Source organism: Vipera berus, assembly GCF_964194415.1.
Source record: "Vipera berus genome assembly, chromosome: 2".
NCBI classification, from domain to species: domain Eukaryota; kingdom Metazoa; phylum Chordata; class Lepidosauria; order Squamata; family Viperidae; genus Vipera; species Vipera berus.
Window position 1 is genome coordinate 282369280 of NC_138203.1, and position 26946 is coordinate 282396225.

The 26946-nt window shown below is 39.1% G+C and overlaps 1 protein-coding gene across 1 annotated transcript in view; it reads left to right on the plus strand.

The window, feature by feature from the left end:
- Positions 1 to 686: 686 nt before the first annotated feature.
- LOC308661348 (vomeronasal type-2 receptor 26-like) overlaps positions 687 to 26946 on the plus strand; it is a gene marked incomplete at both ends in the record, with an annotated part of 33291 nt that continues 7031 nt past the window's right edge. Inside the window, 3 exons of the mRNA XM_081316270.1 lie at positions 687 to 941; positions 3260 to 3323; positions 20584 to 20852. Of these exons, the coding sequence (XP_081172396.1) occupies positions 687 to 941; positions 3260 to 3323; positions 20584 to 20852 (588 nt within the window). The remainder of the gene's footprint in view (positions 942 to 3259; positions 3324 to 20583; positions 20853 to 26946) is intronic.

The window sequence follows — 26946 nt, forward strand, 5'->3', positions numbered from 1 at the left end:
CTCCTTACTGATACTGCAGGACCTGCCTAATTTCTTGAATCATTCTGATTTCTATGTCTTTCCTCTTTTGTTTTCTATTGTGGAAGAGACAGAAATCCAAACATAAATCAAATAAAACCTGAAACAAGTCAAGATTATTTATTCATTATTTATTCAATACTGATCTCATCACCTGAATACTAAGTTTGGTTTAAAGTAGTAACTTTAGGGTTGCAGATTATTCTGCCCACCTCATTTCCATATTTATGTAACCATTCATTGATACAGTATCCAATGCCTGATCCATAGAGAAACAGAGGATTACTTTTTACAATTGCTTTTCTGGATCACTTATGAAAGGTCCCCCTTCATTATATGATGGTTCTACTTCAGTGATTGAATGATTTTGAATACAGGTTACTGGACAGATGGATATTAGGATTGGTAGAAATAATAGTGTATTTGTGATTCTTAATCATAGTAGAGGATTATCTCCATCCCATCTTCTCCATGCTCATAAAAATTACTTGCTGATGGGTGGCTATCATTTGCCTTTGGCTTTGGATCTGCAATGGCATAAGACACATTAGGCTTGTGGAAACAAAGAGGATTAAATTGAAAAATAATTTTGTTGTTTCTGTTGATGATGATGGTAACAAAATGAATATTTTTACAGTAGGACAAATTATTTTAAACAGCTAATCCTGATGTTTGCCATTCAAACGGTCAACCAGAATCCCCAGTTTTTGCCCAATCTCACACTTGGCTACAACATCCATGACAACTATGTCAGTACCCTTGGCACTTCAGATGCCTTGATGGACATGCTTTCTACTGGGCAAGCCAATGTTCCCAACTACAGCTGTGGAAGGAAGGAACACCTTTTGGCTCTTCTTGATGGAGCTAAAAGAGAAACCTCCATTCAGATGTCAACATTAATAGGAGCCTACAAAGTCCCACAGGTTTGTATGTGTGTGTTTCTCTATCTAGTAAGGTGAGTGGAGAGATCTTGGGTGAGCAATAGATCCAAGCATATTTTTTTCTATGGAATTCAAGAACCGCTTTTCACCATGGTCTTTATGGATGTCATGGTTATGGATTGGCATGCTCTGTGGGTAACTGGGGGGAAAAGCAGACATATTCTGTTATGACACCATTCCCATTGCTTTGGGCACTTCTGATGCACATTTGTGAAGGTGACAAGAGGCTCTGTGTCCAATCAAAGTGTCTTCTGACTGCTAGTTGGTGTTCATAGATGTGCTGTGCTAGTGTTTTGCCTGTTTATCATACAAAGTGGCTGTTGCAGTCCTTACATTGCATGTTGTAGATGACTTCTGTTTTTTCTTCTGGGGCTGATGGGTATTTCATGAAAGGAGATGATTTAGAACAAGGTCATAAGTGAATTTGCTGCACGAATTTAAAGAAATGGTAACATTCCAGCTTCCTGACCCCAATGTATTATAATCTATAGTGCAAAGGTTACTGAAATGCTCTTATGTACAGCTGATGTTTAGTACTAAAAATATGTCACTAAAAGGGCTTCAGCTGTTGCCTTCAGAGCTGATTTGTTCTGTCTAAAATCCAGAAATATATTTAGTAGACTAAAATTAAAACTATAGAAAATGAGAGAATAGCCAACATTCTTTCTTTTAGAATACACACAATTTAATTAAACACCTCTTGAATTGTACAACTAGTTTGTTTTTTGGTTTTTTTGCACAACTGGAGAACGAGCTAAGAAGATTACTGCAGAATGAACTCTGGATACTAAAGGGAAAGATACAGCCATCCTCATTAAATATAGCACATTGAAATGGATGAACCACTACAAATGGACCTTCCAAATTGCAAAGAATTTCAATGCAGAAATGCAAAACTATGTTATCATGGCATAATATTCAAACAATATCTGAACACTTGAATGCAATGGTTAGTTAGGGAAGATTTAACCAAATCCCTTTTAACAGAACATGCTTATATTTGCAGAGATCCAGAGTTAGAAGAAATAAAACACCTATTATTCCAATGCCAACTGTATAAGCAAAGAGAGATAAGTATCTTGGACTGTACAATGGACCAGTGACCTATTGTGATCCTTATATTAAAAAGAAACATATTTCCTTATGTGGTCAGAATTGCAAAACAATGTATAATAGAGGCATTTATTTCAACAAAACTATTCTTGGAGATTCTGTGGATCAGCTCTCTCCACACCTTCCAATCTCACATTGCTTCTTTGAGCTGTTCTATGCTTTGGCTGGTATCAGCTTTGAGGTTGTCCAGCCACCATGTTCTTTGGCGGCCTGGTTTCCTTTTACTGCTAATGTGGTACAGAACTATGAGTTGCATTCTTTATTATTTTTTTCTTTTTAACTTTTTATTTTTATATACACTCTTGTTAATGTTCCAAATGTTATACCCTGCATCTTGATATGGTTTGAGTAACTAACAATATACTATTCTAATATTTCCATGAGTAGCATTTATTAAAACCTAGTGTTTTGGACTTGATCTGATTCCAAATGTAGCATAGTATTCTTCATTGCTTTTTTCAGATCAGTGATGCAACTGTTTCAGAGGCTCTCAATGATAAAAGTCAATTCCCTTTTTTCCACCGGATCCTCCCCCCAAAAGGTATCACGTATCCAGCAATTGTCCAACTGCTCCTCCATTTCAGATGGACTCTGATTGGACTCTTTACTTCAGACACAGAGGAGGGAGAGAATTTCATGAGGACTTTCACTCCTATGCTAGTTAGGAATGGAATTTGTGTTGTTATATCACGACGATTCTCAGCAATTGGACATACAACACCCCTCACAGATGCCATCTCTAATTGGAGACAAGTCAATGTCTTTGTGAACTATATAGAAACGGTTATCATTTGGGAGAGAATTCATACTGTCCAGTTAACTTTTGAAGGTATGCCAGGACGCATTGAAGGGAAAGTCTGGATACTGGAAAGCATTGAACATTTGGTTTTGGGACAGAGAAGCCTTTACAAATATGTCCATAGTATTTGGAGCTTTGATTTTCAGTGGAAAAAAAATCCAAAAGATGACGCCCTTGGAACCAAACTCTTTGTGAAATGGGAAAATCAGTATTTTCGCTGTTCTTTTTCAAAGCACATTTTTTCTGTCAAAGGCCGAAAAAGATGCACCCAGAAAGCACCACTGGAGCCTGGAGAGGAAAGAAGGAGGATATGGATCCCTTTTCACCACCATTTACACAGTCTTATTAGAACCCTGGCCTACACCTTGAAAGCTGCATATTCTTCCAGATCCAGGGCAAGAAGCAAGAAGGGCAAAGAGAGGTTGGGGGCTCTGAGGCTGCAGCCATGGCAGGTATGTAGTCCCTACCAGGATCCATGAAACTTCAGGAGAGACGGAGAGGAACCTTCTCAACCCCTCTGTGCTTGCTACAAAAGGCCAACAGTTTCACCAATCTAATCACTCAGGGAACAACCTTGCAGGGGATGGGAGACAAGAGACCTCTTCTGGGAGGACTACTAGATTCTGCAACAGTTTTTTTTTTATTAAAGAGTTTTACAAAAAAATTTTTACAATATATATCCCCAAAACCCACCCTCCCCAAACCACCCCCCTTCCCCACCCACTTCCCAGAGCTGAATACAGGGTTATAGATATAATAATCATATTCTAACTAAGATTATCCATTATAAAATTAACCAAATTCATAATGTGCTTTAACTCCCCTTTAACATAGATACATTCAAATTATTAAAAACATAATAATAATAACTTAAACAAAAATATAATCAATACTAATACTAAAATTAATAACAATCTAAAATCTACTCATAAGCTAAATGGAACTTTTTAGTCCCATATTTATTCTGAATATAATCTATCCATCTCCAAACTGAAATATATCTTTCTTGCGAGTGATCCTTCAAATAAGCAGAAATCTTAGACATTTCTGCAAGATTCGATACCTTAAGTAACCATTCTTCTGATTCTGCAACAGTTTTGTTCCTTATGCCATCCATCTTGTAAATTCGCAGGATATTTTTTTTCTCGCCATGTACATTTATACATCCGGACTAGACTGTGTTGCTTCTCTGTGTCATATATGTGTATGTATGTATGTGGGTATATACATAAATTTTGTCATGTTTATGTAGTGTATATTGGAGGTGGTTACCCTTTGAGAGCTGAATGCAGTAAACTTTCATTTTAATGTATGCTGTTTAGTGTACATTTAAAGTGGCAATAAAGACATTCTATTCTATTCTGTTCTGTTCTGTTCTGTTCTGTTCTGTTCTGTTCTCTTCTCTTCTCTTCTCTTCTCTTCTCTTCTCTTCTCTTCTCTTCTCTTCTCTTCTCTTCTCTTCTCTTCTCTTCTCTTCTACTCTACTGTAGTCTACTCTACTCTACTCTAGACCCTATAATGCTACCTGTTTTTGTTAGTGGCATCAACTTCTGAGAAGACTAAGCAGAAGTACTGTATTTCTTTAGATTGTTTACTATAGCCAGGTTTCTCTTAACATAAGAACTGTTTTCATTGTGATTGCACAGTGCTTTCGTCTCTTGTTAATGTACCTAAAAAGATTTTATCCCCCTTTCTAATAGATTTAAACAGTTGCTCCTCTTTCTGTGCTTTAGCAGCACTAACAACTCATTTGGCTTCCTTTTGTAGGTTCTTATACACCTCAGTATATTTTGTTGAATAGCTATCTGTATTAATAGCAACATAGAAGTATAGACTTCCGGTGGCGACGCGGCGCCGAAGACAGCCGTCTCCGGGCTGTCCGCTCCGCAGCTGTGTTTATCCATCGTAAACAGCGCCGATCAGCTGTTTAGATGGATTTGAAGCCCCCTCCTCGGGAGAAGAGGAGGGGGTGAGGCCCCAGGTAGGGGTTGAGCTTTCCGGGGCCGCCTGAGCTGAGAGTTTGGGCGGCTGAAGGATTGAGCCCCCCCGAAGCCTGGGTTGCTCCGAGCTGCGCAGCGTCTCTGCTCCGTGATTTTTGGAGCAGAGCCAGGCGTTAGCAACCACCCCTGCCAGAAGGAAATACCCTGGAGTATCAAGATGCAGGCAGAGCGGTACAGGAGGTCATGGTGATGTGGACTTTTATTTTTACTCTCTAGCTCAATGGATTTTATAGCTTCAAAGTGAAAGTGCGCAACAAGTGAAAGTGGGGAAAGATGGCGGCCAAAACCTCTAAAGCTCTTCGGAGTGTGGGGTCTTCCCCGGTGCAGCAGACCTCGTTGCAAGCTTTGCTTCCTCCTGCATCTCCTCCGGCATTGACGCTTAAGGATTTACAAGATGCTTTTGAAAAGCATTCACAATTAATGTCTGATATGATGGATGAAAAGTTGAAAAAGCTGGAGGAGAAATTGGAGAAGAAGATGGAAGAGAAGTTTAGAGCAATGAGGGTAGACATGTTGTCTATAATTGAAAGTGTAGCTGAATGTGTGCAACAGCTGGAGGAAAAAGTGGAGGATCTCAGTCAAAAGAACTCTATATTAGAAGTAAAGGTATTAGAGAATGAAAATATAAGGGACAAAATGGACGGAGAATTGAGCCTTGTTCAGTACCATCAGATGCAGTATGCTATTAGAATTAGGGGCTTAAAAGAGAATTCTAAAGAAGATTTAAAGCAGCTGATCTCTGAGGCTTTGGAAGTGGTATTGGGCCAGCCAGCATCTGAAATTGAGGGAAGTATGGATAAAATTTTTCGTGTAAATTCATGGATTGCAAGACAGAGGAAGTTACCCAGAGATGTGGTGGTCTATTTTACAAAGAGAGTAATTAGAGATGAAGTCATTCAAGCTGCTTATGATACTAAATTGGTAGTTGCTGAGCAAGAAGTCCTGGTTTTAAAAGAGATTCCTCCAAAGATTTTAAGGAGAAGGAAAGATTTTGCATTTCTTACACAGGAACTTAAGAAATGTGATATCAAGTTTAGATGGGAGATTCCAGTCGGACTGGTGGTGATGCACGAAGGTAAAAGACATCGTCTGGTTACTGTGGCCCAGGCACGTGATTTTTACAGCAATGTGTTAAAAGCGACCCCCCTATCACTTCTGGAAGCTGCAAAGGGATTTGGCGAGGGAAAGACTCAAGATGTTGCAGATAGACAGACAGAGGAGAATGGTGTTGGAGTGGATCAAGTTACAGTCTCATCAGCTGCTGCTGGAGAGCAGAGGATGTCGCGTGCCGCCCTAAGACGAGCGAGACGAGAGCAAGAGCAAGACCAGCAGAAAGTCATGGAACCTCTAAAGTGTACTTACAGTGAAGTTGTGGGAAGGGCGCGGTCCAATGAAGTTATAGGGGCCATGTCAGACGTGCTCCAAAAGCTTTGGGGCGTCAAGATTGGTGACTAAATTTCTAATCTAGAATGTCAGTGGATTAAATTTATCATAGAGGAGAAAGAAAGTTTTTCAATATTCAAAACAATTTAAGACTGATGTTATTTGGTTGCAAGAAACGTATATTAGGGTTATGGACTAAAAGTATTTATTGAATTTAAGATTGGGTACGCAAGCTCTTAATTAACAACAAGTTGACTTTTCTTAACTTACTACATATAAAGGGTACTTAATTGGATTTTTTTATTTTTTTTTTATTTTTTTTTCATTGGAGATTGGAATGGTGTTCTAGACGTATAGATGGAAAAAGCGGGGTGCTAGATTGAATAAATTTCTTTTTTATTTGAACTCAAGGATGATCTGGAATTGTGAGTTTTTTTGTTTTTTTTGAAATTAATATGAATTAGTATTGGGACTAAGAAATTTCATTTAGCATTGGAGTAAAGCTCCTTTTTTGTTTTCTTCCTTTTTTTTATCTGTAATATTAATATTGTTTGTAATCATTTTACATGAGCTAGAGGGTGATAGAATTAATAGTTTATTGTAGATAGCATATGGATGCTTATGTTTGTTTTTCGTTTTATACCCTGTATTTAGCTCTGGGAAGTCGGGGGGGAGGGGGGAATGGGGGAGAGGGATAGGGAGGGTTAGATAGGGGTGGGGGAGGGGGGATTGATAAAGTTAAAATGTACTGTAAAACTTTTTAAATAAAAAAAAGAAGTATAGATGACCATGAATTAAGGAACATTGACAATCATTTCAGTACAATTTTTAAGACTGTTTTAAGACTGTTTTTAAGACACTTATTTATCACAGTAGTCAGCCCTCACTTAAGGTTCAGTTTTCTAATCAACACTTCAGGAAGTACATTGTTACTACTTCATAATAATAATAATAATAATAATAATAATAATAATAATAATAATAATAATAATAATAATAATAATAATAATAATAATAATAATAATAATAATAATATAAAGTTGGAAGGGACCTTGGAGGTCATCTAGTCCAACCCCCTGCTCAGGCAGGAAACCCTATACCATTTCAGGCAAATGGCTGCCCAGTCTCTTCTTAAAAACCTCCAGTGTTGGAGCATTCACCACCTCTGGAGGCAGGTTGTTCCACCGGTTAATTGTTCTAACTGTCAGGAAGTTTCTCCTTAGTTCTAGGTTGCTTCTCTCCTTGACTAGTTTCCATCCGTTGCTTCTTGTCCTGCTTTCAGGTGCTTTGGAGAATAGCTTGACTCCCTCTTTTTGTGGTAGCCTTTGAGATATTGGAACACTGCTATCATGTCACCCCTCACCCTTCTCTTCATTAAACTACACATACCCAATTCCAGCAACCGTTCCCTATATGTTTTAGCCTCCAGCCCCCTAATCATCTTGGTTGCTCTTCTCTGTACCCTTTCTAGAGTCTCGACATCTTTTTTACATCGTGGTGACCAAAACTGGATGCAGTATTCCAGGTGTGGCCTTACCAAAGCATTGTAAAGTGGTATTAGTACTTCACTTGATCTTGATTCTATCCCTCTGTTAATGCAGCCTAGCACTGGGTTGGCTTTTTTGGCAGCTGCAGCACACTGCTGGCTCATATTGAAGTGATTGTCTACTAAGACTCCGAGATCCCTCTCACAGTTACTACTATTGAGCAAGGTACCACCTATACTATACCTATGCATTTGATTTTTCCTGCCTAAATGTAGAACCTTACTTTTTTCACCATTGAATTTCATTTTGTTAGATAGCGCCCAGTGTTCGAGTCTGTCCAGATCCTCCTGTATTTTAAGCCTATCTTCTGGAGTATTGGCTATTCCTGCCAGCTTGGTGTCATCTGCAAATTTGATGAGTTCCCCATCTATCCCCTCATCTAAATCGTTAATGAAGATATTGAAGAGCACTGGGCCCAGAACAGAGCCCTGGGGCACCCCACTACATACTTCCTTCCATGTGGATGCAATTCCATTGAGGACCACACGCTGAGTACGGCCTGTCAGTGAAATCTAATTATATCACCAGCATTCAGCAATCTATTAAGAAAGTATAATGATATTTACAAATGTGGTATGGTATCAAGTCAGATAGTAGGAGATTGTGAGTTCAGATCTCACCTCAACCATGAAAGCCAGCTGGATGACTTTGGCCAATCACTCACTCTCATCCCAAACTGCCCCACAGAGGTTTTTCTTGTTGTTGTTGTTTGTAGGAAAAATAGAAGAAAATCTGTTGGATATCTGTATTATTTGTAAAAAATAATAGTTGGAAACAAAAAATCAAACAAACTTGGGGACAGAAGCAATAGATGCTGTGTAGGGAACAATCAGATAAGTGTGGAGGAGACTGCGACTGCATAATAGGCAGAAAAGGAGAAAGGATCCTCCCTAATTTCTCAGGCTGCAAAAACAGTTGGTGGGAGATTTGTATTTTCAGATTTGCAAGATCCTCTTAATGTACCTAAAAAAATCTAGGTACATTAGCTTATTAGATTTCCATCTCATCTTCCTGGAAGAAGACTAGTCTGGAAACTTTCTTCTTGAGAACTTCATGCTTTCCTATAATCACTTTTTTCCCCCAAGGCATGAATAATCTCTTTGTGGGTTTTTTTTCTATTTATTTGTGATGTGTTTGAAAATGTTCCATTTAATTGACAAATTTGGCCATTTATATTTTGTCAATATTATTTTCAATATTTATATATTTATTTGTATTTTCACTTTTGAAGGTGGTGGTAACATTTGTTCTTCCAGTTCACATTATTTGTAAGTTAATTGTAGAAGAAAGATTCAAATGTGAAAAGACCACCTGGGATAAGAAACCAAGGTTTTCGTTTTTAAAATTCCTGAATGTTTCTTTTCTAGTTCCATCCATTTCTGCAGAAGAATGAGTTTTGCAATATTTCCCATCGGAAATTGTACTTGGACCAAAATGGAGATGTAGCAGCAGATCTGAATGTCATAAGCTGGGTGCCTCTTTCCAAGTGGAGTCCCATCGACAAGCAAATGGGGAGTTTTGAAAGGCAGAAATTTATTATCAGTAAAAATACTCTTTCATGGCTAAAGTTGCAAAACAAGGTGGGAGAAATATTGGTGTCCTTCCTCTATTTCTGAAAGCCACAGGACCCATTTCAATTTGCCTAAGCCCATTCATCACGATGGTTGACCTTCATTGAGAATTGAATGTGGGGAGTAGAAAATCTATATCTTCCTTAAACTGTTCAGTACCATCAATCAAGGTGCCCTTTACATGCTAAAATATGGAAAATATGGATTCTGCACTGTCCAACTTGTGGATGGTGGGTGGTGATGCTGGGTGACAATTTTTTAGGATTCAAGTCATGGCCCTTTTCTGCATCCTCTGCAATCTGATATATATGCATGAAACTGGTGAGACATGCCCTCAAGTGCCAATGATTGTGGTACTTTGCTGGTTCCTTGTTCTAAAATAGCAAAGGAGAAGGCAATTCTGTTAAACAGTTCCCAAGTTCAGGTTTGGGCTGAATCAAATGAAATTGAATCAGGACTGGATAGATAGTTTCTTGGTCTCCTATGTCAAATATGCTTTGGGATTCAGATTGTGCTGGATGAAAGAGAAAGTCCATAATCAATAATATATTGGCCAGAATTATCCATGGTATCCTTTCACCCAATGGGATACAGCAATAAGTCATCAGCTCATTAGAAGGAAGTCCAAGGCATTCAGCTCACCTGAAATTGTAAAAACTGGTCTGATGCAAGATAATGGCCTAGCCCAGAAAACTGGAGCACTGAAATATGACTTTGATCCATAGAAAAGTGCTTCTTAATCCTAGAAGTAACAAGGGACAAATTTGAAAGGAAAAGTTACTTAGATTTGGCCTTTGGCTTTTAAGAGGGCACTTCATCTGAAAATCCCTTGAATGCAATTGTTTATCTTCATTGTTAGCTACCCTAAATCCCTTTCTGGGCAGAAATGAAGTTCAAAATTTCAATAAGCATGGCTTTACTGAAATAAATAATTTTATGGCAGTTGATGTCACCAAATAGTAGTTCTTCAACAGAAAAGACCTTGTCTTGAATATTTATCTGGGCCTTGGAAATAACTTTTTTCAACATCTCCTGCAGCAAAAGACGGTTGACCTTTTGAGGGACATGTTCTCGTCATCTTACTTCTACATCATCTAACTACAGTTCTAAAAAACTAGCCACTTGGTTCTAATCTACTTTGACCAAGATGGCCAAGTCATATAAATTAAAGAAAAAATGCAAATAAACAAAGAACATCTTTAAATTTGGCAGCCCTAATTTCTAAGATTTTTTTCCTTTACATTGTTGCTGGGGGACTCTTTTAGACTCCTTTCAAAAGGGAGCAGTTTTGCAATGTTTTATGTAGTCTTTAACAAACCTTTGCAGATCCTACCAGTCATAGCTTTCTTTTTCCCCTCACAATTTCATTCTCTTTTTATAAATCTACTAAAATAAATCTTTCATATTTTTTTGGAATTTTAACATACATTAAAATTATGGATGTACGATGAATCGATTAATTAATGATAATATAGCCATGAAACGGATCCCACTGGTTATCAATTAGTGCTTAAATCTTTTCTTTATTCTATCGCTCTAGACTTTATTATGTAGAAAAATCCTTCATTGCAATGAGATATTCCAAAAGCAACAAAGATGAACTAAATAATCAGTCAGTAATTGTATCTCCTGCAACAATTTGTAATTAGTTAACAGTTTGTATGTATCTAAGTGAAGGCCAAAGACTGTTTGGCTAATTGTTTTAACCTTTGTTTTCTATGGATGCTGAATCCTAACACATTTTGGGGGGCATTCCTTGTTTTTCTGCTTAGTCCCTGCCTCAGTCCAAATGTGTGGAAAAATGTCGTCCTGGATTCGTCAAGAGGGCTCAAGAAGGAGAGCCAGTTTGCTGCTATGACTGTGTTCCTTGTCCAGAGGGGACCATCTCCACGCAGGAAGGTGGGTGACACCAGAGAAAAGAGCAGGCCTTGTGGGAGTAGATTCATCAGAGCATTTTAATGGAAGTGCAAGTTAAAAGGTAGATTGAAGCTCAGCTGTTTTCTTCTTTATTTTGAAACTGCACAAGTTCTTATCTGATGGAAAGAACAGCAAAATGAACTTGATGGAAGAGATAAGTGGCTGTGGCAGATTGGGCAAACTTTATTAGATAAAATCTAATAGATAAATTTACTAGAAAAAATGCCAGATAAAATCTGTTTTGTTTAAATGGATGTTTTCCTCTATATTTTGACTTCTAGGAATATCACATGTCTTTGAAACTTAGAAAGATTATTGTGATCTACTCTATATGGACCTTTATAAGAAGGTATCATTGGTGCCCAATGAGGTACTATAGACAATTATGTGGACACCTCATTCCATCCATATTGCCACTGCTCCCATTAGCCATTCCAGATTATTTCCATGACCAGCGTTCTCTACCACCTTACTATAGTTCATCAGATATATCAAAAAGTGCTATCCTGCAGGACTCAGGAATGTGTCTAGAAAGATTAACTGATTCATTATTAACCTCTAACACTGCGGAGTCCTATAGAGGTTCTGCACATTAAACATGAAATCCTTCTTGGAATTTCATAGAACTTAGCTTTATATTTATATATTAATAGCAATAGCACTTAGACTTATATACCATTCACAGTGTTTTATAGACATCTCTAAGCAGTTTACAGAGCCAGCATGTTGCCCCCAACAATCTGGGTCCTCATTTTACTGACCTCGGAAGGATTGAAAACTGAATCAAACTTGACCCAGTCAGAATCGAACTGCTGAACTGCAGACAGCTGGCAATCAGCTAAAGTAGCCTGCAGTACTGCATTCTAACCACTTGACAACACACAGTTTATTATTGGTATAATAAATATAATCTTATTTCTTTATTTTGGGGAGATGTTAAACATGCATTTGGGAGATTGTTTCTGGTATCAGATGTTGTTCCAAAAAGCTACTTCTTAAAATATGAATGGAGATATTGTTAAAAAAAAACAAAAAACAATCCTTTTGGTATTCTCAGATACAGAACAATGCACCAAGTGTCCAGATGATCAATATCCAAATGAGGAAAGAATCCGATGTATTGCCAAAATTATAACTTTCCTGTCTTATGAAGAACATCTGGGCATCATCCTGGTCTCTTTTGCCTTGCTTTTGTTCCTAACTACAGGCCTTGTTTTAATCATAATCATTAAATACCAAGAAACTCCCATTGTCAAAGCTAACAACCGGGACCTCTCTTACATCCTCCTGGTCTCCCTCCTGTTTTGCTTCTTGTCTCCTCTTTTCTTCATTGGACAACCAAGGAGAGCCACCTGCCTTCTCCAACAAACAATTTTCAGCATTGTCTTCTCAGTAGCTGTGTCTTCTGTATTGGCCAAAACAATCACAGTGGTGTTGGCATTCCTGGCCTCAAAACCAGGAAACAGGATGAGAACGTGGTTGGGGAAGAGCTTGGCCAACTCCATAATCCTTTCTTGTTTTTCTGGCCAAGTTTTCATCTGCTCAATCTGGCTGGGGGTTTGTCCCCCATTCCCTGATTCTGACTTTCACTCTAAGCCTGGAGAGATCATTCTGCAATGCAACGAAGGCTCTATTCTCATGTTTTACATTACCCTCAGCTACCTGGGCTTCCTGGCTGCCACCTGCTTCACAGTGGCTTTCCTGGCTAGGAATCTCCCTGGGGCCTTCAACGAAGCCAAGCTGATCACCTTCAGCATGCTGGTCTTCTGCAGTGTCTGGGTGACTTTTGTGCCCACCTACCTGAGCACTAAAGGGAAATACATGGTGTCTGTTCAGGTCTTCTCCATCTTGTCCTCCAGTGCTGGTCTCCTATGCTGCATCTTCATTCCCAAGTGCTACATTATCATTCTGAGGCCAGACCTGAATACAAAAGAACAGCTTACAACTAGAAGGTTATAACAAGTAGAAATGCAAAAACATGATACAGGGGAATTTTGACTCTGAACATGTTTCAACAAGACAGATGTAGGAAATGGTCCAAATAGTTTTCCATACATGAGTTGGGCCAAATATTTTGTTTAAAGTAATTAAAGAGCAGTTGGAAGATAGAATAGTGAGGAAAATAAATTCTTGGAGGAGTGGGAGCATGTTAACAAATTAGAAAAATGGAAGGGAATTCATGGGGCAACCTTGATGACCTCGTATATCAGTTCATTTTATCCAAACTGGTAATGTATCTGTTAGGACCCCCAAACCCTCTTCCCTTTCCTTAGCCATATATTCTGCTTTTGGGGCCTGCATTTTGTTGGGGGGAGGGGGAGCTTGCATCTGCTTGGGGTAACTTTGCTATATTTCCCTCCTCCCTCCATTCCCTTCAGATAGGAATATGTCTCCCTATATCAGGGAGACAGTTGCAGAGAAGTGAAACTGGAGAAGACCTTGAGATGCACGACAACTGTGCCAGTTACCCACTCATCAGACCACCTGTGGATTGGTGGGATTTCAAATGGTCATTATGACTTTGGTGGGAGGAGGAATATTGCTTGCTTAACTATACCATTTCGGCAGGCTTTTCCCCAGATCTCGCCTTGACTTTCCTACTGTCACTGACCCTTAATAAAGTATCCTTTTGAGACAATGCCTGTTTCAAGAGTTCTGCTTTCTTTGGTGGTTATTTGTAGTATCTGATATGGCCTTTTTATTTACCCAATCTCTTTCTTAAGGATAGTAACAGTAGATAGGTGCATTTTGGTCATTATGAATAATAATGCTTACATGATCTAACAAAAATGTCGATGTGTGATTATCACTTAGTACTTTGAGGACACAAGTGGATTATTTTGTCTCTAGGATTACTTCCTACTGTTTTCTGGAGAGAAATTCCTCAAACTAGGAAGGAAGGGAAGTGAATACAGTGCTCAGTCACTGTGATTGGTGAACGAAAGTTTCCCAAATAAAAACAAATAAATCTGCTATGGCTCAAAGCTGGGAGCAGGTCTAAATGTTAAGTTGAATTAAAGCCTGGGGAAAAAGTAATAACAGGACATTGATGTATATAAGATTGAATGCAAATGCAATTAAAATATGAATAAGTTAAAAAATATTGATAAATGTAACAAAAATGGTTTTACTTAGCTGAGGACAGGAGGGAAGTGAAAGGCAAGGGAGAAAAAGAACGATACACCCAAGAATTCCTGAGAATAGCTAGAAGAGATAAGAATGCCTTCTTAAATGAACAGTGCAAAGAAATAGAAGAAAACAATAGAATAGGGAGGACCAGACATCTTTTCAAGAAAATTGGAGAGATGAAGGGAACGTTTCATGCAAAAATGGGCATGATAAAATGGGCATGGTAATGACCTATAAAGCTCTAAATTTGAATCAGCTGGCCTGGTCTGATGGGTTTGGGAATTTTAATATTAATTTTAATTAATTTTATTGTAATTGGGCTTAATATTTAATTCTATCTTAACTTTTGTACACTGTATTTTTTATTGTATTTGTTGCCCTGTACACCGCCCTGAGTCCTTCGGGAGAAGGGCGGTATAGAAATTAAACTATTATTATTATTATTATTATTATTATTAACTGGGGGATTGAGTTAGAGAGGGTGGTCGGAGTATCCTGGTGGTGATGTGCAGAGGATGAGCCATTCTTGGGGACATCTCATTTTTTAATCTATTCACATTTTAAAGTCTTCTGCTTTTACTCTCAGGGCCTGACTACAAAATTGTTTGTGGACCTAAATGAATATACAGCTCTTAAGGTTTGTGCTGCAGTCCGGAATGTGAGTTAAATGATGTGATTGTCCATAGACAGGATCTTTCAATATCTTCCCTGGAGAGAGTCTCCAGTTCTTCTTTCCTTGGACATTTTGGTCAGACTTTCACAGACAAGCCATGTTTGGAATAGGAACAAGCAGATACTTTACTTACAAATTATAGAGTGGAAAAGTAAAGGGCCTGAATATCGCTAGATGTTGCTATTTTATAAAAAAATGCACTGAGGTTTTGTGAAAGGGAGAGGCCTCCACAACAACTGCAACTGCAAAGTGAAATTGTACATAATTATCATAATCAACAGTTTTTCTATGGTAGATTTTATTTATTTTTATTTATTTTTATTTTAATCCCATTTATATCCCGCCCTTCTCCGAAGACTCACTATAAGTAAGAGGTTTCTGAACTCATGAACTCAAAGTCAATCATAGCCTCTGAATAATAAATGACAGTGATGTGACTCCATTTGTTGAAAAAAGTAGCAGTGTGGATCAAACCAGTCATATTTGATGTGATGTATGAAACATACATCACATCCCGAGTGCCGCGTAACAGAGTGAGCACCGGTTACTCGTCCCAGCTTCTTCCAACCTAGTAGTTTGAAAGCACGTAAAAATGCAAGTAGAAAAATAGGGACCACTACAGTGGGAAGGTAACAGTGTTCCGTGCTGCTTTGGCGTCTAGTCATGCTGGCCACATGACCACGGAGACGTCCTCGGACAAGCGCTGGCTCTTCGGCTTTGATACAGAAATGAGCACCAGCCCCTAGAGTCAGAAATGACTAGCACGCATGTGCGGGGGAACCTTTACCTTTACTTTTTATGAAACAATAGAAACATCATTTTGGAGGAGCAAAAACTTAGCTGACTTGAAAAAGAATGAAAAAGAAAGGAGTGTATATAAAATATTATTTCTTTTATATCAGAAAGAGGGAAATGAATAGAATAGAATAGAATAGAATAGAATAGAATAGAATAGAATAGAATAGAATAGAATAGAATAGAATAGAATAGAATAGAATAGAATAGAATAGAATAGAATAGAATAGAATGGAATGGAATGGAATGGAATGGAATGGAATGGAATGGAATGGAATGGAATGGAATGGAATGGAATGGAATGGAATGGAATGGAGTGGAGTGGAGTGGAGTGGAGTGGAATGGAATGGAATGGAATGGAATGGAATGGAATGGCATGGCATGGCATGGCATGGCATGGAATGGAATGGAATGGAATGGAACGGAACGGAATAGAATAGAATAGAAATGGAAGGGACCTTGGAGGTCTTCTAGTCCAGCCCACACTCAAGCAGAAGAACTTATATACCATCTCAGACAAGTGACTGTCCAGTCTCTTCTTAAAAACCTCCAATGATTGAGTGCCCATGCTGTTCCACTGGTTAATTGTCCTCACTGTGATTAAGAATATTAAGGCACAATTTACTGTCCGTTTGAAAGGTGGATTTCAAAATGTTGGCTTCTTCAAGCCCAAACAGATTTCAGCAGGCCCCCACACACACACTTTTGTGATCCAGATGGCTTCGGACAAACTCCAGAAGCCATTTGATGGCTTGTAGCTGTATGGAGGGTTCCAAGAGGAAGTTCTTTGACCAACACTGAGTGGGTGGTTCTTAAAAATTGAAGGAATGCCAGTCCCTTCAGTTAAAAGGTTGGAAACCTACATCCTAGGGAAAAATCCTTCAGAGATCTCTCCCTGGACAACTCACCTAGTTGGCCATCTTCCTGGAAGTGAGAAATTTTTACTTTCAACCTATACAAATCTCATGGCCAGGGAGAGATGAATTTAGTTCTAGGACTTTGAAGGAAATGATGTTTTATCTTTGAGATACCTGGAGAACTGATGCAAGACTATTCATGATAGGCAGGGCTCATTGTTAGTCCAGCCATGCAAAATCACTACCAAGAAAGTGTTGCAGCAGATTTTGTAACTGTGTATCTTTTTAGAATGGATGGATCCTTTATACATAATAAACTTTTAACTGTGTAACCCCAATATTCTAACTAGCAAATGTGGGGTGAAGGGCAATAAACTATAGTGGTTATCAGGCTGGCTGAGAAAATGCACCCAAGGAAGACTCATCAATGATTCCTTTTATAACAGCCATGAATTTGGCCATGATAATCTACTCTGGATTCACCAACATTTGAATAAATGACTTCGATTAAAGGAGAAAGGGAATGCATCTTAGAACTTCAGATGGAGTTCTAAAGCCATAGAACAGGGCTTTTCAACTGGTGGTACATGTACCACCTGTGGCTCTTTGCCACGTGGCAGGTGGTACGTGACTGCTAGCCAAGTGTAGCAGCGGAGGGGAATGAGCCGAAGCAAGCCAAACCTGAGGGAGAGGCAGCTGCATCTACAGTACTGTCTAGGCTCTGTAGAAGCCCCAGGAGCTGGCAGGGCTCCAGCTGATTGGCTCCAGCTGATTGGTGCTTCCCGAAGCAGCTTGTGGAGATAGAAGTAAACTGAAGAAAAAGCGGGGGAGGAAGAGAGAAGAGGCTATAAAAGGAGGTGGTTTGGGCAGGAAAGGGAAAAAAAAACACAACATGGGAAGAGAAGGAGAGGTCAGCCAACAGGGAGGAAACAGACAAAGAAGCAGCAGCTGTTGCTGGAAGAAAAGGTCCCCTGGTTTGTTTTCTCCAGCCATGAGAATGGAAACAGTGCTGATGAAATGAAAAGCCAGCATGTCAAAAAGAAGGTGGGTTTATTTAGTTCTGGATCAGCTGGCAGCTTGATTGGGTTAGCATAAGTATTTTTGTACAGTTTTTACAGCCTTTTCTAATTCAGAGGCTCCTCTGTGTGCTTTGGTTATTGGAATATTTTAGTGCCTTAATCACTACACCAAACTGCTCTGGTTCCTATCCATGCAATCCACTTAGCCTGGTCATTTCATTATGGCTGCATTCACATTTGTAACTTTTAACTACAGTTTGTTTTCTGAAGTAAAACCTGTTGGCTGACTGGTCAATAAATTATTGGAACCATGAAGTACATTAATTTAGTGAAGACAAGCTGAACAATAGTTTGTAATGAAATAGCCATGGACATTTTTCTTCCTGCAAAGATGACATTCACACAACATGCTTCATTAGATAAGGGAAACTTCTCATAGCCAAACTGAGACAAGAAACAGGTCTACATCCAGCCTCCTGAGAGACCGTAACAAACCACAAATGACAAGAGCCACCCTTCCTTCTGTCCCCTGGGGGAAAAACCACATATTGGCAAGGGCACATATGTGAGAGTAGAACTTCAAGGCCATACAGTGAGACAACCTCCTCACTTTCTCTGTTCCTCACTTCAGGATGAACCTGCCAGTTCTCCATTCAAAGCCAAGCTGTACATACCAAGTGACATTCATTTCTATCTGTTCTCCAGGTAAGAAACATAATCTCAACAATAAATCACCATGATAAACCAGGAATGCAGGTCTTCCAAATGCACCTTAAAGAACTTGTGTGTGTGTGTTTGTGTGTGTGTGTTTGTGTGTCACACATAGCTCGAGAGATGGGAATATCAAGTGGGGCCCATTTCACTAAGTGCATCCATGGCACCAGGGAAAGGGCCTCTACGTATCCCTAAACCAGTTTCTGGGTAGGCCTGTCAAGAAATCAGGTCAGACCATCCACCACACTGTGAGCACCACCACCATCTCAGCTGCAGACTTCACACCCACTCTTCATTTGGTAAACTATGAAGCTTCAAAATATAAAGGATTTCAGTGTCTTCCATGAATACTGAAGGACAACAGAGAATCGAGGAAAATAAAAATAAAAATGTCTATCCCTTATGTAAATTTCTCCCTATTTACCCAGGAATACAGCCTACAGACTGTCACTTTCCTGCCTCTCAGTCAGTTCTCATCCAAAAAAAAATATACTTCTAGAACAGATGGAAATGAAATGTCACTTCAGGCATAAGAAATTTTAAAATCAGCTCCAAATGAATATCTGAAGATCTCAGAGAAAAGAAAATCACAAAGAAGAACCTACTCTTAACATTAGGCAGGGTTCAAGGGTGCAGGTGGTGTTAGAGAGTTAAGTGTCAAGAACTGAGACAGCCAACAAACTGCATAGCTGCCATAATGGCAGACAGAAGAAGCCAATTCCCTGGGTATTGAAGCATCTTCCTCCAGCATCACTTTCTGGACATGTCCTGACATGATGACAACCATTATTGAAGAGTGTCTCCTGGGATTTATCTGCAACATTTTACAAAAATCCTTTTGTCCATTGCCCCTCTGTATATGGAGTCCCAGAAGAGGTCCGGAGGATAAATTATCACTCACAGTGATTATCACAATCCCAGACTTTGAGACATCTACTGCTAATTTTCCAATGACTGCCTTTGATAGTCTGAAGCAACATGGAAGGGATGTTGCATCAGAAAAAGATTTAAAAAACCTCTACTGATGCTGAATGGTTTGCACAAGATTTAGGACACAGGCAGGGATTGTGCTGCTGAATGAACCTTTCTCTCTTTTTCAGATGAAGCTCAATTTGTTTCTGTTTGAATAAGGAAAGCCACTGGATATTCAATTTTCTGAGAGTGCTTCGAAATCATCTAATTGTTTTTTGGGAAACAGGTGATTGATTCAGCTCCATGAATTATGGACTTCCTGTTTCTGCTTACAATGCTATTGGTGTCCCTGCCAGTCTCTGGGAAGCTTAGAATGAAGTGCCCACTGAATTCGGTGCACCTGGACAGAGAAAGACCATGGAGCTACTACAGGCCAGGAGACCATCTCATTGGTATAGTCACCAGTGCAGTAACACTATACCAGAAAATATTGTTTTTCAACCTGCTTCCTTATGATCAGTGTGACTTGTAAGTTATTCAGTGTTGTATTCCTTTCATCTGCAGTTCTCACACTCTCATTTTTTTCTCCTTATTCTGCTTACTCCTATATTTCAGGAAGTGATTAATTTTGTTGATTGATCAGATTTCTGTGGGTTTCCTCTTTTGTCTTATTCAGTGGAAGAGACACAAATACAGTGATGGACCAGAAAAAAAATAACTGAAAGAAGTCCATGTTATTTTCCTTTCCATGTCCAAACTACAATGCATGACTTGAATACTGACTTCTGTTTAAAGTAGTGATTGTTGTAGTTAATCCTGATGAGCTCATTTCCATATTTTTTTAAAAAAACTGGTTACTAATATTCAATGCCTGATTCTTATAAGAAGAGAAGATGATTTGTTTTTAGAACAGCTTTTCTGGGTCTGTGCTGAGGAAAAAATACTGCTGCTATACATAGATTTTTGTCTATCTGCTTATCTGCTTCCCATTTTCTCAACATTTACAAATATTAAATGTTGATGGATAACTACCATTTGCCTCTTGTTTGTGATCAGTATTGGCTTCAGACTCACTAGCCATGTGTTGATAAAGAGGATGAAATTGGGGGAAAAATGTATTTTATTACTGCTGTTGATGATCCTTGTATTAATCAAAGCATTTCTTTTTACACTAGTATACCTTATGCTCCCAAAGGAATAGAGCGCTTTATTTTCACCACTCAAATGATCAACAAGAATATCCAGCTCTTGTGCAATCTCACACTTGGCTACAATATCCATGACAACTATTTGAACATACTTGGCACTTCAGAAGTCTTGCTGGACATGCTTTCTACCGGAAAAGCCAATGTTCCCAACTACAGCTGTGGAAGAAAGGACAACATTTTGGCTCTTCTTGATGCAGCTGACAGGGAGATTTCCATCCAGATGTCAACATTAGTAGGCACCTACAAAGTCCCACAGGTTTGTATGTGTGTTTTTCTATATAGTAAAGTGAATGGGGTGGTAGTGGATGCATGATAGATCCAACCGTATCTTCTACATCCACTGTAGGTGTCATAGCTGGGCATTGGGATACACATTAGATTGGGAGCATGTATCAAAATAGTCGTATTCCTCCATGATGCCAACTCTATTGCTTTGGGGGCTTCTGCTGCATACTTGTGAAAGTGAGGAGAGGCTCTGTGTCAATCAAAGGGTCTTCTGTAAGATAGGAAAGTGTAGCACTGATGGAAAGCTCACATTTTCTACATGATGTTAGAAAAATGATGATAATGCCGAACAAATGCATATTTATGAAAATAATTGTGAAAGAGATGATTTGCATCCATCAAAGTAAGGGACTGAGTTACTTGGCATTAAATTCACAGATTTTCTGGAGAAACCTTTAAACCATACAATGGGGACAAAAATGTCAATTGATACAGGACATTTTTGTCCCCAGCAATCTAAAACTAATAGGGTAATCAGTGCTTGTAACATAGAAGTTTGTGTGTGTAAGAATATTAATCTTGCTGTCAAAGGAAATCAAACTTTCGACAGTGTGTGCTATACCATGTGCACAAATAAAACAGGTGGTAAGGAAGTAGGCGAACTCAGACACAAAACAGGTTGTGTAGAAAGTAAACACAGTGTCAGTCATAAAGGACTCAAATGTCTATACACCAACACACAGAGTATGAGAAATAGGCAAGGTGAATTAGAAATTGAAGTAAATGAGTGCAGATATGATATTGTTGCAATTAAAGAAACATGGTGGGATGAAACCCACAAATGGAATATGCAGCTAGAAGGATTTAAATTATTTAAAATTATTTTTTAAAAAATAGACAAGTAAAAGAAAACAAGCAAAAGAGGAAGTACAGTTGCACTACATATAAGAAATAACTATATCTTTACAGAACTACAGAACAACAATGATGAAAACTGTCTTGAATGCATTTGGGTCAATATAAAAGGGGTAAAAAATGACATTGCCATAGGTTTATACTATAGGCCACCCAATCAGAGGAAACTGATGAACATTTTGCTAGTGAGTTTATTAAGATATTTAGGAAGCACATCAGAATGGTAATTGGGGACTACCCTGACATCAACTGGGAGACAAACTCTGCACAATGGAATATCAAACAGGTTCCTACAAAACCTAGCAGACAACTTTGTCTCCCAAAAAAGTAGAGAAGGGAACTAGGGGATTAGCCATATTGGATTTAATTCTCACTAACAGAGATGAAATGATATAAGATGTTGAAGCAACAGGAACCTTTGGGGGGAGTGATCATGCAATATTGGAATTCAAAATTACGCAAGTACAAGCAATAGCACAAAGTCAAAGTAGAGTCTTGGACTTTAAGAAAGCTAATTTCAATAAACTAAGAGCTTGGGAAGGATTCCATGAATGAGAATCCTCAAGAGGAAAATGACCCAAGAAGTTTGGGAAACTTTGAAAAGTGAGATTATAAAAGCCCAGTCTAGCAATGAAGAAGAAAAGTAACAGCTCTCAAAAGAAACAAGCATGGCTGCATACAGAACTCTGTTAAATTGAAAGACAAAATGGACAAGTATAAAAAGTGGAAAGAGGGGCACATATCTAAGGCAAAATATCAGCAAATAGCCTGAGCCTGCAAAGAAGAGGTGAGGAATGCTAAGTCTAAAAACACACTAAGGACTGGGACAAAAGTCAAAAATAGCAACAAAAAAGAGGTTCTTTCAAATGTAAAAAACAAGAAAGAATTTAAGGAAAAATTGGTCTATTAATGGGAGAAAGTGGCAAGAAGGTAACAGACAACAGGGAGAAAGCAAAGCTGTTTAACTTGTATTTTGGATCCGTCTTTACACAAAGGGAAAAAACAGCCCAACCTATTAAAAACAGTACTGTAAAAACCAGATTAGGAACACAAGTTAAGATAGGCAAGAAAATGGTAAGTGAGCACCTGACCAGCCTAGACGAGTTCAAATCACTAGGACAAGATGGATTACACCCCACAGTTTTGAAGGAACTGGCAGATGTGATGTCAGAATTACTGAACTATATCTTTCAAAGATCCTGGAGTACTGGGTAACTATCAAAAGATTGGAAAAGAGCTGATGTAGTTCCCATCTTCAAAAAAGGGAAAAAAATAAATCCAGGAAATTACAGACCTATCAGTCTGACCTCAATACCTAGAAAGATTCTGGAAAAGATAATCAAGCATTGAACCAGCAAACACCTAGAGGCAAACACCTAGACCAACTGCACTCAATGTGTAGTCCTCAGTGAAATGGCATCTACATGGAAGGAAGGAAGGAAGTGGAAGGAAGTGTGTAGTGGGGTACCGCAAGTCTCTGTTTTAGGTCCAGTACACTTCACTATCTTCATCAATGATTTGGATGAGTGGATAGATGGGGAACTCAATAAATCTGCAGACAACACCACGCTGGCAAGAATAACCATTACTCCAGAACATTGGCTTAAGGTACAGAAGGATCTTGACACACTTGAATATTCGCTACAATCTAACAAAATGGAATTCAATGGTGAAAAAAGTAAGGTTCTACATTTAGGAAAGAAAGAAAAAAACAAATTCCCAGGTACTTGGCTCACTACTAGTAATTAGGAGAGGGATCTTGGAGTTGTAGTGGACAATCACTTAAATATGAGCCAGCAGTATACTGCAGGTGTCAGAAAAGCCTAACCTGAACTATTTATAACTGGTTATCTCCTATTTTAACTACCCAACCACCATATTGTTTCACAAATACATGTATATGTAAATATTAAAAAATCAATAAAACTTGTCTAAAAAAAAAGAAAAGCCTAAACAGTTCTAGAATGCATTACAGATGGATAGAATCAAGATCATGTGAAGTGTTAATATTACTTTATAATGCCTTGGTTAGACCACACTGGAATATTGCATGCATTTTTGGTTGTCAGGATGTAAAAAACATGATCAAACTCTAGAAAAAAGTGCAGAGAAAAGCAAAAGTGCAGAGAAAAGCAGCCCCTGTAGATAGGGCTCGCAACTTGGGAGTCCTCCTAGATTCACGGCTCACCCTGGAAGACCATATAGGAGCTGTGACTAGGGGGGCCTTCGCCCAGGTTCTCCTGGTGCGCCAGTTGCGGCCCTATCTTAGCCGGGATGATTTGTGCACGGTCACTCATGCGCTCGTGTCCTCTCGTCTAGACTACTGCAACGCTCTCTACATGGGGCTGCCCTTGAGGACCACCCGGAAGCTCCAACTGGTACAGAATGCAGCCGCGAGAGTTTTGTTGGGAGTCTCCCGATACTCCCACGTTACACCGCTGCTCCGTGAGCTGCATTGGTTGCCAGTTGTCTTCCGGGTGAGATTCAAGGTACTGGTAACAGTGTTTAAAGCCCTTCATGGCATGGGGCCGGAGTACCTTAGGGAACATCTGCTGCCGGCATCAAGCTCCCTGTGCGTTCCCACAGAGAGGGCCTCCTCAGGGTGCCACCGATCAGAGAATGTCGATTGGTGGTCCCCAGGGGGAGATCCTTCTCTGTGGGCGCTCCGGAGCTGTGGAATCAGCTACCGGTAGAGCTCCGGATGGCGCCCGATCTTCGCTCCTTTCGTCGCGATCTCAAGACGTTTCTGTTTGTTCAAGCCGGCCTAGCCTGATGGGGATTGGTGGGGTTTTTAGTCTTGTGTTTTAATTTTAACTTGGTGTTTTAGAACTTGATTCCAACTGTTTTAATATGGGCAATTATTTAATCTTGTTTTAACGTTTGTATTTAGTATTTTATTCTGCCCTGTGAACCGCCCTGAGTCCTCAGGGAGAAGGGCGGTATATAAATATTATTAAATTAAATTAAATTAAATTAACAAAGATGATTAGGGGACTGGTGGCTAAAACGTATAAATAATGTTTGCTTGAATTGGGTATGTCTAGTTTAATGAAAAGAAGGACTAGGGGTGACATGATAGCAGTGTTCCAATATTTCAGGGGTTGCCACAAAGAAGAGGGAGGTAAGCTGTTCTCCAAAGCACCTGAAGGCAGGACAAGAAGCAATGGATGGAAACTAATCAAGGAGAGAAGCAACCTAGAACTAAGGAGAGATTTCCTGACAATTAGAACAATTAATCAATGGTACAAGTTGATACAACTTGTGGGTGCTCCAACATTGGAAGTTTCTAAGAAGAGATTGAGCAAATATTTGTCTGAAAAGGTATAGGGCAGGGGTCCCCAACCCTGGTCCATGGACCACTACCAGTCCACGGCATGCCAGCAACCAGTCCACACAAACAAGCAAAGCCCCATCCATGAGATGCAGGCAGCACACAAAACCATGTACCCTCCAGTCCGTTGAAAAACCTCTCTTCACGGCACCAGTCCCTGGTGCCCAAAAGTTTGAGGACCTCTCATATAGAGTGTCCTACCTGAGCAGGGGGTTGGACTCGAAGACCTTCAAGGTCCTTTTCAACTCTGTTATTCTGTTAATCCCAATCTTATATACTGTTGATAATCATATATGTTTTACAGCCTCATAGTGATCACTTCTGTTAATTAATCACTTTATTTAAAAATTTACAAGTATATTAGTCAAGATGTCAACTATTTTTACCCTTTATTATTTAGAATCAAATTCATCAAAAAAGCTTGAACAGCAAGAGATGATTTTGTACGAGATGAACTTTAGAAAAAAATGTTGTGAGTCCCACTATTGGCAGGTTGATTTACAGATATGTATAAATAATACCTCCTATATCCAGTTGGGTGGAAGATGGCAATAGTATTTTCTAACTATAAAAAAGTGTATAAAATACTCAAGCAATGATTGGTCAAATAGATATTGTGATAAAATAAATACTAAGTTCATATTGAGTAGAGTTGATAGTTGCTCTATGAACAAATAACAAACAATTCCTTTATTCATTCATTTATTTATTAAACTTGTTTGCCACCTGCAAAGTGACTATGAGCGGCTTACAATATTAAAATTGATAAAACTACAGAAAAAACATTCATAATAGCACTAAAAATACAATAAAAATACAAATTACCAACTATATCTAAAAAAATGGGGTGTGAGGGAGTAGGATGAGCAGGTTGGGAGGTGGAATCTGTTGTTGATCAATCAACCACCTCAAACGTGATATTCCCCCTTTGGGGCCACAAGCCAACTGGCAAATCCAGGTTTTCAGGCTCCTGCAGAAGGTCAAGAGATTCGGAACTGACCTCACTCTGGGGGACAAGATGTTCCAAAGGGCAGGAGCAATGGCAGAGAACATTCTTCTCCTGGACCTAGCCAACCAGAATTCCCTGACTGTAGCATGCCTCCTCTGCTGGCACAGATGGGGCTGGCTAATTTGTTTGGGGTGAGAATGTTAGGACTATGTCTATTGCCTAACTGGTTGGGTTGGCAATATATAAACCAAGACTGTATGGTTGCACTTAAAGCTGTAATGTATACCTTTAATAGTGAATGCACTGTGCTATACTTTCTGCTGATTGGTCAGCAATGTCCCTAATGGCCATAAGAGGGAGCTAGAGACACGGCTTCTCTCTCTCTGTTACAATTCATGTCTCTCTGCTATTGATTACTGTTTGTCCTGGTTTGTGGTTTGCTTTGCTACTGTATGCAGAACCTGAAGAACTGTGATTAATGTGTTTTGACTTACTGCCTGGTAAGGTGACTCTGTAGTGGATAATCCTTGGACTCTTGCTATCGGCTATACTTTAAGTATCTGTGTATGACCTGGACTGTTTCTTGGACTGTGCTATTACTTTATCCTACAAGTAAACTCTTTACACATCTCAGTGTATCTGTGTGGTTGCTGTACACAATTCATTAGTCTCACAATCCTGTTTTTCTGTGCAAGCTCTTGTGTTTTTTTTAAGAGTAGCTCTGCACATCCTTTTCAGACATGGTTCCTCAAGCTTTTGAGTTTGACTAACCCAGGGGTAGGCAACCTTGGCTCTTTTATGACTTATGGACTTCAACTCCCAGAATCCCAGAGTCTAACTGCATTAAATTGTAGGGTGATAGAGAAATAAGATTTGCATTTTGATTGTTATTCTTTAGTTAATTTGTTTCTCATCTTCCATTTTTATATA